Below are 16,920 nucleotides of genomic sequence, written 5' to 3' on the forward strand. Positions count from 1 at the left end.
CCAGAATGACAGGAATAGGTGAAGCAATACGTGAAACACAAGCACTGTGTCCACTGCATAGTTAGCAATCAGGAAGTGCTAGGTGCTGGTTTGGTGGCATCAGTGATGACAATGGGGTAGACATGGCTTTGTGCCTCTCCACAGCTGGCATTTCCTGCTTCCACTCTTGCCACTGGCCGCTACTCCCTCTCCTGAGTCTACCTTTATACACCAGCCACAGTGCTATGTTTTTAAAAATATATAATGATGTTGCCATCCTCTGGTTGAAAATCCTCCAGTGGCTCCCATGACACCTAAAATCGGATCTCCAGTCGTACTTTTATTTATTTATTTTTAATTTCAGACAGGTTCTCACTAGGTCACCAGATTCCCAGGCTGAGTTTGAACTTGTGATCTTCTGCTTCAGTCTCCCAGAGTGCTGGGATTACAGAGTGGTGGGATTACCGCCGTGCCTGGCTCGTGTTTCCCTTCTGAGTAAATGCACTGGCTCCTCCTCCTTTCCTCTTGCCAGGCTCCTGTCATCCCCCTGTCTTCAACAGGATATGATACTTTGTGGCTTGGAGGCGCGGGCTTTTCATCTCAAATTCTGCCTTGTGTACATTGACTTCTTAGAGTGGCAGAGCTTTATTTCCTCCTAGCTCTACTGCCTTTCTTAGGTCCCTTGCACCATCAGTCTAGCCCTTGGGAGTTTGATGGAACTTTTGTCTCTGAATTAATACCACAGACAAAGGTTTCATTGTTCATCTCCCTCCACTTTTACCATTCACAACTCCCTTTCCATCATTGTCTTCTCATTTATCCCAACTTCTTCATCAAAATTCCTACTTTACACCACTTTTTCATTGCTTTGAAAAATTCCCCCAATCACAGTTATCTCTTGAACAAATATCTTACCTGTGTCTAGGGTGACTACTGTTCTCCCCAAATCAAAGTTCGAAACAATTATTTCTGAGTAGGATTTTAGGGCTAGGATTTTGAATTTATTGCCTGTACTTCCTGAATTTCTGCAGGATTCAGTGAATCATCATTTAAGAAATCAGCATTAATAGTAGACTTAGGGGAAACCTTTAACATCATGGCTTTTTAAAACTCAGAGTAGCCCTATAGAAATGCCAGCATAATAAAGGCATGAACTTTCGGGGAAAAAAAAAACAATCTTAGGGGTTCATTTAGTGTAAGCGCCTCCCACTCCACTGGTCCACAACTTGCACATGAGAGGGGAAGACACAAAACCCCGAAAGGGAGTGAGTCATCCATGCTCATGGAGCCGAAGGTGGGCATGGGCAGGTCAGGGGTCTAGTCCTGGTGCCTCCTGGCCAGGGAGCTCCCAGGCATGAGGCTGCATCTTCAATAATGGTATGGCTTGGATTGAAAATTTATAAAGACTTTTTTTTGCAGATATTAATTTATGCCAGACAAGCAAGACTGCTTCCTACCTTTTCCCACCTTCTCACGTGACTTCCCAGTCTGGCTCCCAGTGACCATTTCTGAGAACTGTCTGACCAGTCTATGGTGGCCACCCCGGTGTGACCAGACCTTGGCTTGTGATGGGGACACTTCTGGTTGAATCTGGAGGAAGTGCCTTGTTTCCACCCAATCCCCATGGCAATATGACATTTTTGGCTGTCTTGCAACTGTAATCTTAAATGACCTATCGGAGTCACACATTTTTTTTTTTTAGCAGTTTTTGTCATAGAGCCATGGTTTTGATAAGAACAGAGATACAAAAAATATTTAAAACTTTATATAAAAGTACTGGGGATGTTTAAGCTTCTGGATCTTGTAGAAATGGATTAATAACTGTCTTTTGTGTGTCTCTCAATCTGAATGGCTGAACAGTAGTTTAGGTTAAGGCTAAGGACACTCATCTGAACGTTGTTCCTAGTTCCACCATTCCAAACTTACTGAACTCTGTGAAATTCAAAATTTAATTTTTTTCTTTTTCACCAAGCATCTTAGTTGGCTACCGAGAAGCAGTGTGCTTGCAAGGTCTGAAACACAGTTTCAGGCAAATTCTGAATTTTTCTGTGTGAAATCTATCCTATTTTCCAGTGTGGGCTGTATTATTAAAGCAAGAATTGCCCAGGGAAGTAAAATCCAGAGCAGTTCAAGGAGGTGTCAGAGTGTACTGGCCTCTGAGGCTGCTTCCCTGGAGGCTGGTTTTATTTCGTCATTCACACTTCACCTTTTTTATTCCAAGGTGACTTTTAATTCCGCTCTTACTTTATGCACAGTAGTCACAACAGCTCACTTCAGTTGTTAGTGTCATCTCCAAGGGATAGGCCGTACATCTGGTTCACAGAGCTACCTTCTCCTTCTTCATCGGGAAGCTTGAAAAAGCCTGGTGCTGCCTGCTGTGTGAATAGAGCTGTTTCAGATCCAGGTCATTCTACAGACCCTGACTTACATGTGACCTTGAGTTATGAAAAAGCAAAACAGAACACACACTACCCAATGCCCGGCCTCAATTATGTAATACGGCCACTAGGCTAACTCGGGAACATGGTGCTCAGAGCTGAGAGCAGAAGTCTGCTCTCCATTCCCCTCCACATCTGAGCGAGTGTGGATCCCCGCTTCTGAGCAGTGGGGCTCCCTCTCCACCACATTCCCAAACTTCTCTGGTTCCCCTTTCCAGTCTCCTTTCCTTTTCCCACTAGGGAGAGTGCCATCCCTCCCCAAATGCAGCTGCAGAGAATCTGGCCTCCAGCCAGCCTCAGAGATCCAGTCACGGAGGCCTCAGTGGTAATTTATGATCTCATGCTGGCCAAGGCCCAGGGGCACCAAGGATGGGGTAGCCTTTGTCTTTCCAAGCACAAATCATGGTTTCCGCATGGGAAGTCACAGCAGATGAGGACCTGGAAGTCACCCAGGTCTTGTCCAGACCCTCATTTTACCAGTGGCCCAGCTGGGCAGTGGTAGAGGGAGGGCTGCATCCCAGCTGGAAGATCTGTATGAAGTCAGGGCCGTGCTGGCCCATTCACACACTGCTTGGTCCCCTGCAACTCACACAGTGGCTGGCACAGAGGTGGGGCTCAGCAGAAGGAAAGAGCAAGTGTAACACCCCTCCGTCCATGTCCTCTATTACTCTTCCCCTTCTCTTTACATTTAACCGGATCCTCACAAAACCCTCTTTCCCTCCTGCAGGCCAGGAGAGATACCAGACATGGGGACAACTCACTGCTCCCCTCAGCCATGAAGTTCTCTGGCACCGAAAACCAGAGCAGGAGGCCGACCCTCAGAAGGGCTCCCTGTCCCGGCCTGGCCTGGCCTGGAAGGCCACTCCTTCCCAAGTGTGACGCCAGGATGGGGCTACAGTATGCTCATGGACGTGCTGGGGGCTGGCCGGTACAAAGATGTTTCCAATTTCTTTGGGCACCAGGACTGCTCTTAAAAGCTGTGACTGTTGAAGAGAGATCCAGGCTTGGGAATGGTGTCAGGACAGGGACAATGTCTTGTTTCAGGGATGAAAAGCCTCTTGTCTCAGCTTAGCAGGGAAGGCAAATGTCACCTGGGACTGCCCCCTTGTGCTTGGGATCTTGTGAGCTGCTGCAGTTGAGAGAGGACAGATTCAGGAGAGAGAAATAAAAAACTTTGCTCTCTCACGGGTTGTTGGCTCTCCACAGAGCGGGGGTGTCACCAGACTGAACCCAAGGACAGCGTCTTTGGTCCGGGGTACGGGCGGCTCTGGGCTCCACAGGCAATGGCTGCGGGTTGAGACTACTCCTACTCGTGCAGCTTGAACACGCAACCTGGCAAACCTTCCCGGGAAGGAGCTGACGAGAGGAGCAGGGTGTGGGAGGGGAACCGGTCCGCGAGCCGAGGCGGAGAGCGCCTCCGGCCCCGCCCTTGCAGGCCGAAGCTGCCCCGCGTGAGCCGAGCCCCGAGCCCCGCGTGCGCGCCCTGCTGCTCCGCGCACCTGCCTCGGGCGCCGCGCGGTTGGACCCGCGGGCGGGCGGCGCGCACAGGTGGCGGCGATTGGGCAGGCGGGGCCCGGGGGTGACGTCACGGGCTCCGGTCCCGGCGGCAGAAATAGGGCAGCCGCGGCGACGGCGGCAGAGCAGCGGCTCCGAGAGCTGGAGCCTCCCCGGCCTCCCGCGCGCCCGAGCCCGGCTGCAGCCCGAGAGACCGATCGAAGGGCGCGGGGCCGGTCGCCGCCGCCGCCCCCACGGGGCGCCCCTCGCTCCCGCCTGAATCCGGTCACCTGGGTTTCCGCTCGGCCCCGGCCGCCGCAGGTAAGCGGGCGCAGTCCCGGAGCGGGCCGGGGGTCCAGGCCAGACCGCCGGCGGCCAGCGGGTCCCGCGGCTCGGCGCTGGGGTCCTGGCGCCCGCGTCTGCTGCAGGCAGGGCCCGGCGCGGGCGCTAGCGTGTCCCCGCTGCCCGCGCCGGCCGAGCCAAGTTTGCCCGTCTGGCCGCAGCGCGGGAGCACAGCGCGGGGCTCGGCGGGACTGTCCTGCGCGCGGCGGGACTCGAGGTGCTGGCTAGGGCGCCGCGGGCTTCCGGCCGGGGTCCGCGCTGGACACCGGGGCGACCCCTCTGGCGCGCGGGGCGCCCGGCTCCAGAGCCCTGCAGGCGCCGTTCTCGGGCTCGGGACCCCGCGCGGTCCCTCGGCTCGGACCCGACCCGTGCCATCGGCTCCCAGCCGGGGCAGGCATCCTCCGCACTCCTCCCCGGCTTTGCCGTGAAATTTGCATCACCACGAAGAGCCTTGCACCCCGGGCTCGCGGCGTAGGCGGCTAGAGGAGGGAATCTGGGCAGAGCCGGGCGCAGCCTGCACCTCTGGCTCTGCGGGGCACTTGATCCTGAGATGCTGTACTGTGACTCAGCTCCATCCCTCCGCTCCAAGTTTCGGGGCAGGAGCGCTCCGAGCCGGGCGCGTGGCCTGAGTTCAGGACTGTAAGGCGGTCGCCACGGAGCCCCGCGCGGGGTCACCCGAGGCCACCTGAGGACTTGGAGTCCTGCAGCTCCTGGGGGCAGCCGCCGGCGGGACCTAGTGGGCTCCCGCGGTGCCGAACTGGGCGCGCATCCAGGGCAGCGCGAGGCCCCCCTTAAGTTCCTGGGGACTCGGCCTTGCCGGGGCTGTCTCAGCCCGGAGTCGGTCCCGCAGCGCTGCCGCCGACTTCCCTGTGCCAACTGACCCCACACGGAGGAATGGCGCTGCTGCGGCCTATCCTTCGCTCCCCTCTAGGTGTCGCTTCCGCCGAGGTTTCGGAAGAGTGAAAAACAGCGCCAGTAGCTTTCGTCCCTTTCCTGAGTAAATCTGCGGCAAGTGTGTGCACCAGGGACCGTGCTAGATGGAGCCCTGAGACACCAGCGGCCGTCCACGTTCTCCAGGCCAAACACAAACAGGATTTCAATAGGAGGCAGCAAGGTAACTGCCAGCCAAAACGTACAGCGAAATTCCCCCAGGATTCTGTGTGTGGGGGTGTGGGGGCTGTGAGATGAGGGATCCGGAAAAATTTAGGACTTTTCTAGAAAGTCCCAAGTTCTCTTCCGACCACCGGCCTTTAGGGAAGCCAGAGATGATTTTTGACACTGTTTTCGTAACCCCGGGATGGGACAGCATCTGTGCTTGCCCGACCTGGGCGGTGACCCGGGGAGGATTCACCTGGGAGGGGGCGGCAGCTGAACCCAGCTCCCCAGCGGCTGCTCTGCTTCTCACCCCGGTCCTGGGAGGGGGCGCTGCAGCATCCCCAGCCCACGTCCGCTGTCCCCAGTGCAGTGTCCACGTTCTTCCTCCCATGCAGGCCCAGACATTGCCACTCTCCCCCAAGACTTCAGACTGCGCCAGCGGTCATGCAAGAAGACAGTCCACCTGCTGTCATGTAGCAAGACTTGCCCCACTGGCTTGTGTTCCCTCGTAGAATTGTATTGACATCCTCAATTTCTGGTAATTCCAGGAAGGCTGTTTTCCCCCTCCAGAGAAGCGGTGGTTTGTTTTGGTGGGCACTGGGAGAAGACACCCCCCTGGCCGTGCCCGCTGGAGGCTTAGGCTGGACTCCTACACTGACCATCCCTCGGTGGTCTCCTCCTCCTCGGGACTGGAAGAGTCTAACAAGTGACCTTGTGTTGTGGTCTTTTGTTTGATTTAGCACAGCCCAGAGCCTGGCATCAAACAGCCAGAACTTCAGAAAAATCTTAGTTCCTACCTTGTCGGTCTTGGGATACTTTTTCTGTATGTTCAGCTTTCTTGTGTTGCTTCTCGGGGGGGGGGGGGTCAATCGTGTGCTTGCTAACAATGAAATTTCAAGAGCATATCTTTGCTTACATTTTCTGCCTCTTAATGTACCACACAAGGCATGGACCGTCAAACAAAATTATATAAAAGAAATGTACTAAAGCGTTATATTCTGCAGGTTGCAAGGATAAGGGTGATTGGAAGCAGAGGTGTGTGTTAAACTTTGTGGTAAATAAGAATGTCCATATTATACATAGAATGATGTATGCCTCGCATGTATCAGTGTTGGGAAAGGCAGAGTAGATAATGAACAGCAAATGCAATGTAACTTCATTGTGGCTTGCTGCAAGATTAACCTAATATATTTTCATGACTGTTTTCCCCAGGTTGGCATTTTAGGAAACGGAACCATTTTCTTTTTTCCTAAAACACCCATAAATTAAAATTAGGGTCCTAATTGTTTCAGAAGAATGGACATCCAGTCTTCTGGTCTGGGGTCCAGGTTGTGTCGTGCTCTTCTCTCCTGTTCCCCTTAGCATTGGGTGGACGTGCAGAAGAGGACAGCAGGGTTTGGATGCTTCCCGCTGATCTCTGATTGCCAGCCTGCCATGTTGTGTACAGTGCAGCCCACTTCAGGGGGTTTGCGAGAGCAGTTTTTCAGTCAGAAGGGTTAGGCCTGTAAGGCCTCAGGATCACCGGATCACAAATCGTACTGCTCTCCGCAGATATCAGACAGTGTCCCTCCTTTCCCCCACACCATCTGTAACTTCTAGTCCTTTTGACTACAGAGAAGAGCCACTTATTTGTGGCTAATCCAGATGACTGGCCTGGTACTGTCACTGAGTTCTGGAAGAGAAGTCGAGAGAGAACATTGGTGAACAGTGTGCCCGAATCGCTGAGAGCCAGAATCCCCGCTGCTCCCAACCGAGCTGGTTCTGGCATAGAAAAGAGAGGCCCTAACTATGTCCCAGCTTCTCCCTGGTTCTGACCCTGTTGCTCACACCCTGCTGTATGTTCTGTGGGTGTGGAAGATTTGCGACTCTTCATATTAATACCTGTATCTCCCTAACGTTTGCATTTCTGTGTCATGCTTTTCCAACTCTCTTTACCAAAACAAGTTGATATTTGCAGTGTTACATTATTTGTCCTAGCTCTGTAATTTTAAATATGAAAAAGAATAACGCCAATATCAGCTTATGTTATAACACCAGAAACTCCTGGTTTTCACAAGGAGAGGGTAAACAACCTGGTGAGGCTCCTTCAGCACTGAAAAGAGCAAACTCTGTCTAGACAGAGATGACACACGTACGCTGCATCTGCCCAGGTACCGGCCGCTGGGGTTTTAGTCCAGACTTAGCTTCACACCTCAGGTGGCTTCCCTGGGCTTATGGCCTCTGGTATCCTCTGCGTGCAGCAGCCAGACTTACACCTGCATCTCCCGGCCGCAGGGAAGTATTGAGGCTCATGTGGGAAACCGCAGAGGAAATGGTGAAGTACCTGGCGGCAGAGGATGTCTTAACTATTAAATAATTGTACTTCCCAAGTTGTTGGGAAGAAAGTAGTCCCACCTCTGTGGGGAATCCTGAGTAGGTTAGTAGTCAGTGCTTAAGACTTAAGGTAGGATTGAATAAATCTTATAAACCTAACTTAATCTCAAAAGGAGCCCCAAGTTGAAAGAGTTGGTGAATGCAGGATGGCACATTCCTAGTTCTCTTATGAAGACCTTCATCTCTTTCCTCCTCTGAGAGCCAACAGGGAGATATGAGTTTGAGAAGTATTAGCTTGGTAGCAGATTGGCTTCCCCAAAGTGCTTTGTGTTCCCTGTGAGCTGAGGGACACTCTTGCTGCCTAGGGTTCTGTGCAATTTTTCATGACGTTTTTTGACCGTATTTTTTTCTTGACCCATAAACACAGCAGCGAAGGGGTGGCTGAAGAGAATGTGTTGGGGAGTCTCCTGGGGCGGGAGGCAGGAGAGTGACAGTTTAGCTCCTCCTCCTCGTTCCTCATCTCTGGCTTTGTTTGAGCCATTACAGCTACAGGGGTTCGACTCTCAGCAGCTTTCAGAGGACAGGGACTTGGGGCTCCGGCCTTGCTATGCGGATTTCCCCTGTCATACTAGACAGCTATTTACCAAGATAAAATCCTGCTCAGGGTTAAGAGTATGAGATGGGGGTTAAGAGCATAGATAACGGTTCACCCGCTGGGCGTAGAGTCTCAGTTCTGCCACTTGTTTGCTGCCACATGGCCTTGGCAGGGTTCACAACCTGCCTGTGACCCTATGTCATTTGTCACCTGATGAGGGACTACTTACCGCCTTCCTCATGGAGTAGAGAAATGAGGATTTTGAGTACGCACAGCCTTTAGAGACAGTGTCTGACACTTAGTACTTGCTTTGTGTTGGCCACATAGCGTCTATTTGCTTATTAGACAGATCATCAAAATTGATTTAGATCCAATATTTTTTACGAACTGGACTGTCATAAAACTTGAGTTGTAAATTTTTAGGCTGCTGCTGCTGTAGATGTAATGAATTGTCAATCACCATAAGTATAAAATGACATTTAAGACACTGTGTAAATGAAATCAGACCTACTGGTGGGCAAATAGCACTCAGTTTTACAAAGAAGCTGTTTAGGATTATTTCATTAGTTGGCCTGGTTCACATGTTTTCCTGTCCTCAAATAATTTGGGGGGGCAGTGCTGGGGGTTGAACCTAGGGGTTGAACCCTGAGCTGCATTCTCAGTCCTTTAAAAAAATTTTTTAAAATTTTGAGACAGGGTCTCATTAAGTCACTAAGTTGCCCTGGCTGGGCTTGAACTGGTGATCCTCCTGCCTCCGTCTCCTACAGTATTGGCGTTACAGGTGTGTGCCACCAGCTTGACTCAAATAACTAATGAAAACCATATAAAGCCAGTTGCAACTCCAGGAATGGTAGGGCTGGAGCTCAACCACAAGCCAGCACTCTGGAGGTGCCTCTTAACTGGAGTGATTTGGTGCTTGCCAAAATACATTTGAAATGAAAGGATCTTATTTTAGTGCCATCTGTGAATAATAAAACACAAGATGTAATTGGTCTTAGATTGCTAGTCAGATTGAAAATGAAAGGCTACATTTGGTGACGTGTGTTTTTCATAACTCTAGGAATTGATGCCTGTACATTAACAAGAATGAATTTTGATTATCTTACTGTTTTTGGTTTATTTGGTCCAGGAGGCATGAAAAAGGAAGAACACAGACCTTTAATACGTGTGCTTATCCCACGAGCGATATTTGGTTCTAGATAAGTAGGGAAAGATTCATATAGCAGTAGGAAGCCATGTCTTTCTAGTTCAGTCTTGAATTACTGTGGCTGGCTTTTAAAAATTCCAAAAACCCATTAGCCGCTTTCTGTAGTCTCTGGAAAGTGGCTGTGTGTTCAGAAGAGGATAATTTATGGGGAAGAGGGAGTTGCCCTAGTTATTTTTAGAAAAAACCGTTGCAATCTGGGAAAGATGGTTTTATTCTTGTTCAGTCCCAAATGTGATTTTTTGGGTACCTTATTCCTTGTCCCTGTAAGGACTCACCCACCCTAGCAAGAGCCCTGGATCTGGGGTGCAGAGTAGGCTGGCTGCTGTCAGTGCTGCAGTCCTCACCTGGTGGCAGCCGAAGCTCCACAGTGCCTCCCCACTCTGCCATCTTTGGGGTGCAGAGCCAGCACTGAGACTGTGACCTTCAGGTTACATTTCCTGGCCACCTGGACTGCTCCCCGCCGTAGCTCAGCTTTGCTCATGGATGTGAAAGCTGAAGAAATAGATGTAGGAGCATGGCCCTCCAGAGTCTCTCAAACAAAGAGACACCTTCTCCTAAAAGATGGCCGTTCCTTATAACCTTGCCTTTTCAAAAGCTCCTGCTGTATTCCCACACCTTTTGGTCTGACTTCTCGCTATGGGCATTGTGTCTCAAGCTGGAACCTAAAGCGAAGGGGAAGAGGCAGCCGAGGGAAACCTGGAACGTGGCAGGAGTGCTTGATAACAGTCTCTACTCTCGCTAGAATGGGGGGTTCTGAAATGTTGTTGCCTATGGACGTGAGCAGGGGTGTACTGCTCAAGCTGCTAAGTCCCTCAACTACCAGGTTGTTTTTGAGTTGGACGCCTGTTCTGGGCCAGCCCTGGGCCAGGTGGCACTGGTTGCTTGCCTCCAAGGAGCCCTGTGTGTTTTCGTATCCCCAGCCAGGATCTGGAAGCAGTGTGGACCACCTGTAATGAAGCACTAAATTGTGTGGTGTATGCAGAAGTCAGTAGCCCTACAGTTTCCCGGAGGAAGAGTCGGTACTGCGTGATGAGCTCTATGTGGCTCTGCCTCCTACACAGAGATACAATTAGGGCTGGAATATGTCCACAGTGGGAATCTTTTGTTTAAAAAGTCCACTTAGGGCTGGGATGTAGCTTCGTGGTAGAGTGCTTGCCTAGCATGAACAAGGCCCTGGGTGTGATCTGCAGTAAAAGTAGAATAGTCTGTGTCTTCATGGTAAGCATGTAAACATTTGTTGCAGTCAACATTAGTTTTTTATCCATATAATTCTTTGATGACTTTGAATGGCCTATTTCTTTTTTGGGGGGAACTTAGACAATAATTTTATCAAGTGAGTTTAAGGAAACACCTTAAAGTTACTCGAAATTCCATTGTCATTGGATGCTTGGATTCTGCTACAAAAATCTCTGAAAATAAAATATCAGATTTTATGATGCCATTTTTAAGCTCACCGTCTTTCAACTGGAAGATAAGCCACAAACCAGTTGTCACAGGTTTAACATAATTCCTCAGCATTTCTTGACCACTAACAGTGTGCACAGCCCTGAACATTATCTCAGGGACTCAAGCACGGGCATGCCTCATAGAGGTGACCCAGCTGGCCTCCCCTGCTTCTTGTAGGTGCAGTGGCAGGTGGCACTTCACGTGGGACCGTACGTAACTCCACATTGATAGAGCTCTTGCTTTATGCCTGACACCAACTCCCTCAGTTCTCACAGCAACCCTGTGAGGTACCTCGTATTGCCTTCCTTTTAGGGATGAGTAAACTAAGGCTCCAAAGTCATGTAACTTCTCCAGAGTATGATGGTGGCGTTAGTGCTGGATTTTAAACCCAGGTTAACCCCATTCTGAACACGTGTTAATTCATTGTGATGTGCTATGCACTTTACAATGTGGAGTGCTAAGCGTTTGTCATTTTCTCAACAGACTCAACAAAATGAAACCAGGAGGCTTCTGGCTGCATCTCACAGTGCTCGGGGTCTCCCTACCCGCTGCACTGGGATGGATGGACCCAGGAACCAGCAGAGGCCTGAATGTCAGTAGCGGGGAGTCGCAAGCAGAGGTATGGTCAAATAACTGCTGACATGACCTTTCAAACTGATTGCTTTTCCATGGTACAGTATCTGATTTCTCTTCCACTTTTAGTTCAGATCCATTAGACCAGTGTGTGAATTAAAATTGTACTTCTTTTGTGGAAGGGCACAAAAGGAGGCAACATGTATTGCTATGGACAGGAGGGTCTGTATCGTGATGTGACTAATGGCTGCAGAGTCTCTCAAATGCTGAAAACGCATTCCCAAACCACGCTCCAATGGCACACTTAGTCTTTCACAAGACTCTCAAAAGAATGGCCACTCTGTATACTCAATAAGACAGAGGAAATACAGACTAACTGGGTGAAATACATCCATGCTAAGTAATGAAACATTTTAATTATAAAATATGTTTTAACGGAAGTGGATGACTTTTTAGGTATACAGATAAAAACCAGGCTGAGAAGAGAACCGGCAAGACAGGGCCCTAAGGGAGACTGCTTTAATGAACAGATAAGAATGATTAATGGCATGCTAGGTATATATAAATGCTTCTAAAGTACTTAAAAAACTTGCTCTCAAATACCTCCCTGGAGGGTCTGGAGGTACTGCTAATTGCTCAGTGAACCCTGGTCCTCAGCTCTGAAGAGGATCCGTAAACTGCACCCCAGCTCTGCTTACCGCAAGAATTTGAGGTTCGTTGAGAATGCAGATTTTTTTTTTTTTCAGGAAATGCTTTGCATATGCTGAACCTTAAGAAACGACTACACCCCTTCATTCAGTCCACCCGGGATTTTCTCTATGCGTGATGAATGCCAGTTCTCATCAGGGACTTCTCTGGCACCCATTGTCACACTCCATACCTGCCCATCTTCTTTCTTCTCTACCTGTGTCCCATCCTGTGGGATGAGAAATGAAAATTACCTTAAAAAGTCAGCATTCCCGGGAGAGTGAATAGCAATACATAGTGAATAGTAGGATTAATGTTCTCTTTCATTACTACTTAATTGTCATGCAGTCCCAAACCTGCAAGCTTTAGTCTTCAGTCAGAAGTAATTTAACGCGCGCGCGTGCACACACTTTTCCTGCTGAAGTTGGTGTGGTGTGCTATGGTGGCCAGATGATTAAATAGTAACACTATCTCTGTCGTCTTAATCCATGAAGGACACACCTTAATGCTCCTTTGAAAGCATCTGGTGGCAGGCGTGCTGGTGAGAACAGCATTTCCTGTGTGGGAAGGGCTTCGTCATTACACTCCTGCCCGCACAAAGGGAAAACGATCACTTAACTGTTATCTGAGTACTGCCGGATGTTCACTAGCAAAACAAATAGGCAGACCTACAGGTATTCTTAGCCTTCTCACTCCTGGGGCTTGTTGGCCCGCCATCTTGAATCATTTATTTCAATTAAGATTCAAGCCAATGAAGGTAAGACTTTCCTGGAGGTAAACTGAAGGTAAGTTAGCATCACCGAGGGCCCTCTTCTCTGCGCTATTAACACCTGAATACCTTGTGTACCGGTAAGAACGCACAGGTCCTGCTCAGAGTGAGGAAGGGGAGCCTGTTGGTTTGGGGTTGCGCTGTCTCCCCTACGTCTCCCAGCTCTTGGCTGCCAAGTCTAGGAATGTGGCTGCTTCGGGAAGGGGACAGATGACTCTGCAGGACCCTAAATGCAGGGACAGTGGTCCTGTTGATCGTACTTCTTGGCTATGGCTTTTGTTGTGGCAGCGTTTTGGCTTGTACTTACCGAGTCTGCGTAGGGCCATGAAGAAGGAGATGATGACCCTGCATGTGGGCAGAGTGCACAGCAGGGTCTCGGTGATGTTTGCCTCCAGAGAGCACAACATTGATTCTTGTGGACCCATTCGCTGAGCCTGTCACGCTCCGTGCACCTCCAGGCCCTGCCCCTCCTGTGGCCTTACTCACTCTGGTCCTCCTGCCCACCGTGTGGCTTCTCCTCGCCACATTTCCCAATCTTCCCTGCTCCAAGGTACGCTCTGGTTCTTCCCTTTTCTCTACAACCTTCTTTGACACCTCCTCGTCTCTTTTTTTGAACTCTTGGTCCTTCCATCTTGTCTTTCTTTCTTTCATCTTAGCATGTGGATGAAGCCTGTCTTACTTTTCTTCCTCTTCCTTGTAGTTTCTAATAATTCTAGAGCAAAACAGAATCTCACTTTGTTTTTAAGTCCATCAGTGCTTAGTATCACATTCAGTCACAAAATCCTCCCCATGCTTTCAAAATCCAGCCTGAACCATCAGACCCTGAGGGGTGGCTTTACTTCCCCACACAGCCAAGCCTTTTCTGGGTAGGTCTCCCCTAAAAACTGCCAGCGAATGGCCGGCCAGGTACTCCTGCATCCTGTCAATACCCAACAAAACGCTTGTGTGTAATAGTTTCTGGGTAGTTTCTTCTTTGCATTGTAGCTATTAACATACCCACAACTCACTGTCCATATTAAAGCCTTTTGACAGTTTCCTCAGGCAGTTTTATTTTCTGGAAGAATCAAAACCAACAGAATTTTTTGACACTAAATAAGTCAAAAACCTTTCTCAGGAACTCAGCAGTGAAATGCTTCTCTGTGTGTTTTCTTCCTGATAGTGGTATTTCACAAAATATTCATTAAACTTTTTTAAGTCCTTGGAAAGCATTAATAAGATCTGATTTGTCTCTAAAGTTATTATGCCAGTGACTTGAATGTCCTGAGGGTAAATAAGGATTAAATGACCAATGGGTGTGTGTTTGCATATTTTTAAAGTAATTATAGCAAGTGTGGATTTTATCAAATTATTGTTTTATGTATAAAGGGTGAAGTTAAGATAGCTTCAAGGAGTTTATCATTTTCTAGCTGTAGATAAAAAGAAACTTAGCTGGGTGGAGTGCCTCTTTAATAAGACTTGAGTAGCAGAACGTGGCCTAGAATGCTAATACAATTCCGGAGGATACAATGTACTAAGATGTCAAAATACCATTATAATTTCCTCCTTTTCCTTATATTCTGCCAAGGTGCATAGAGTACAGGCTGCACATCCCTAACCATGCCACACCTAGGAAGTTTCACCCCGGCCTCATGGGTTGGGTTGCAGTTGGAACTGGGGTGCACTGCACCTCAGTTATCACCTCACGTTATTATATATGAGAAATAAATTTTGTGTTCAAACTTTGGTCCTATCCCCCAAATAGCTCATGTGTTTGCCCATATTTAAAATCCAGAACAGAAACAAAACAGATCTGAAACACTTTTGGTCCCAAGCACTTTAAATAAAGATACTCAACCTGTAGTAAAATCAATCTCGTTAGAATTTTCTATTTCAGGGAATCAAGAAACCAGGGGAATGTGAGCAGAGACGTGGGGACTGTCCCCACAGGGCCTGTGTGGGAGCCCCCGTGGGCCCTGGATGCCGCACTTGCGTGGGGAGCGACCCTTCATGATCTGGCACTTTCGTGCATTTTACTTCACTTCTTCTGAATGGCTCTTCCCATGCTTATGTTGCCATGGACTGCTTGACTGTAAATGTAAATGCTGATATTGCTTCCTCACATTGTTTGTCTCATATGCCTCAGGGCTTACAGACCAGAAAAATGGAGGTACACACCTCGTGTTTTCATATTTGCAAACTCAAAGCAAAGTCTTTGAGGAAAACACTAGGGAGGGTGGCATCAGTTAACTCCAGCTGGACTCCCCTTCTCTCTGGCCCCTGGAGCATCCTGAGTAAGTGACAGCTTGGCTGCTCGACATAGGAATGGGCCCCAGACATGGTGCTCCTGTCCTTGCCAGGTGGCTTTGAACCCCTGCCTTGGCGGGGCATTCAGGAGTACTTGGACTCTTAGACTGGGTGTTAATCTTTTCAAAAATATTTTGTCATTCTTACTTATCGTATTGACTTTAAGGCAACATTCCCCATCCTTTCTAGCGAAGTTCTTCCTGGGATTCCGGGCCCAGTCTTGTGGTGACTGCCCTCCCCCTTGGCCTCCCCTCTCTGTGGGCATGAAGAAAAGAAATTCCCTCCTCCCTGTGAACAGACAGAGGTCCAGGCTGGGTGCCCAGCATGCTCTTAGGCTCACCTGCAGCCCAGCCCGGTGTCTCCCCTGTGTATTTCTGCCATGTCATCTGTCCTAAGCGCTCAGTGGGCTGGGCTCCAACACTGGACTTGCTTTCAAAGACACTGAGACTATGGGTGGTTTCTCAGTACAGGGTGCACTGCCATGGGTTACCTACTGCACCTGTTTCAGGATCCACACGTCTATGCAGGCGCAGTGCTCTGGGGGACGAGGGGCCCTCAGCGCTTGATCATGGCTCTCTGCTAATTATTCGGTGTCAGGTGTATTAGTCAGCTTTCCATCACTGCGACAAAATAGCTGAGAGAAATCAATTTAAAGGAGAAAAGACTTATTTTGGTTAAAGGTTTTAGAGGGTTCAGTCCAGAATCACTTGACTTCCTCAGCTGGGGACCCAGGCCTTCCATCTGTGAGTTTTGAGGGTGGGAAAAGGTCATTTAAAATTCAGACTATAACACAGAGTGTGCATGTTTTAGTTTCTCAAATAAAATGAGGGCAGGACCTCCCACATGCAGATATGTGAGTGTGTCCATCATTTCCAGGCCAAGGATGGCAGCGGATCCTCCCAAGAGTGTTCCTAGTGCAGAGTTAGTGTGAATGTGTCCTGCCCCAGGACTCCCAAGCTTCCGTGTGCTCACCAGGGGTCCAGGACTTGATACGGTGTGAATCTGATGCAGTGGGTCTGACGCAGTCCTCAAAGGCTGCATTTCTCACCAGCTCTGGGTGGTGCTGATACTGCCCCTCCCAGGGATGCTGGGCAGAAAGGCTCTAGAGGACTCCCTTGGGAGCTCATGCAAGGAGGAGAACCCAGTTGGATGGATCCTGGCACTGGAAAGCTTTGGCTGAGGTGGGGATGCTCACTGCAATTCGGAAAGAGGGAAGTGGGCAGGCTGCAGTCTTACCAGGAAGTGGCTTGAGGAGACTGCCTTGAAGGGAGGAAAGGGTTGAGGGAAAGGAAATGAGAAACCTGGGTTCCAGAGTCAATTTCACCGATCTTTAAGCAGGTGGATCCCCTTGGGTCTCCGGACCCAGCTCCTCGCTGGCTGGTCTGTTGATGACTTCAGATCCCGAGTCGGGGGTTCTAAAGGAGTGCTAAGGACTGCCAGCCTCCAGGCTCCAGCACACCCACTACACACGTGGCACCATGCTGGCTTCCTGCCTCCCCTCTGAGCCCAGGCACTGCACAGGCTGTTTGGGGACTGCCACAACTGGTCTGTGCTGTGTGTGCCTTAGACAGAGAAGGTCACAGCCTGTGTTCTTGGCGTTCAGTATTTCTTCTCTGTCCTTGCTTCTACCAAGCTCTTGCATCTGTACATTTAGCAGATGGCATACCCCTTGGTATTTTTGAGATCATGGTTTTAATTG

At 49.5% G+C, this 16,920-nt stretch overlaps 1 protein-coding gene across 1 annotated transcript in view; it reads left to right on the forward strand.

The window, feature by feature from the left end:
• The first annotated feature begins 4,021 nt into the window (after positions 1-4,021).
• The window catches only part of Fstl4 (follistatin like 4), a 381,739-nt gene continuing 368,840 nt past the window's right edge, over positions 4,022-16,920 (forward strand). The window contains exons 1-2 of the mRNA XM_004836583.4: positions 4,022-4,232; positions 11,393-11,528. Coding sequence (XP_004836640.2) covers positions 11,403-11,528 — 126 coding nt within the window. The 5' untranslated portion in view covers positions 4,022-4,232; positions 11,393-11,402. The remainder of the gene's footprint in view (positions 4,233-11,392; positions 11,529-16,920) is intronic.

This window comes from Heterocephalus glaber, unplaced genomic scaffold (assembly GCF_053883595.1).
Source record: "Heterocephalus glaber isolate CG9 unplaced genomic scaffold, H.glaber_assembly_v1.0 deba00001606, whole genome shotgun sequence".
Classification (NCBI taxonomy): Eukaryota; Metazoa; Chordata; class Mammalia; order Rodentia; family Bathyergidae; genus Heterocephalus; species Heterocephalus glaber.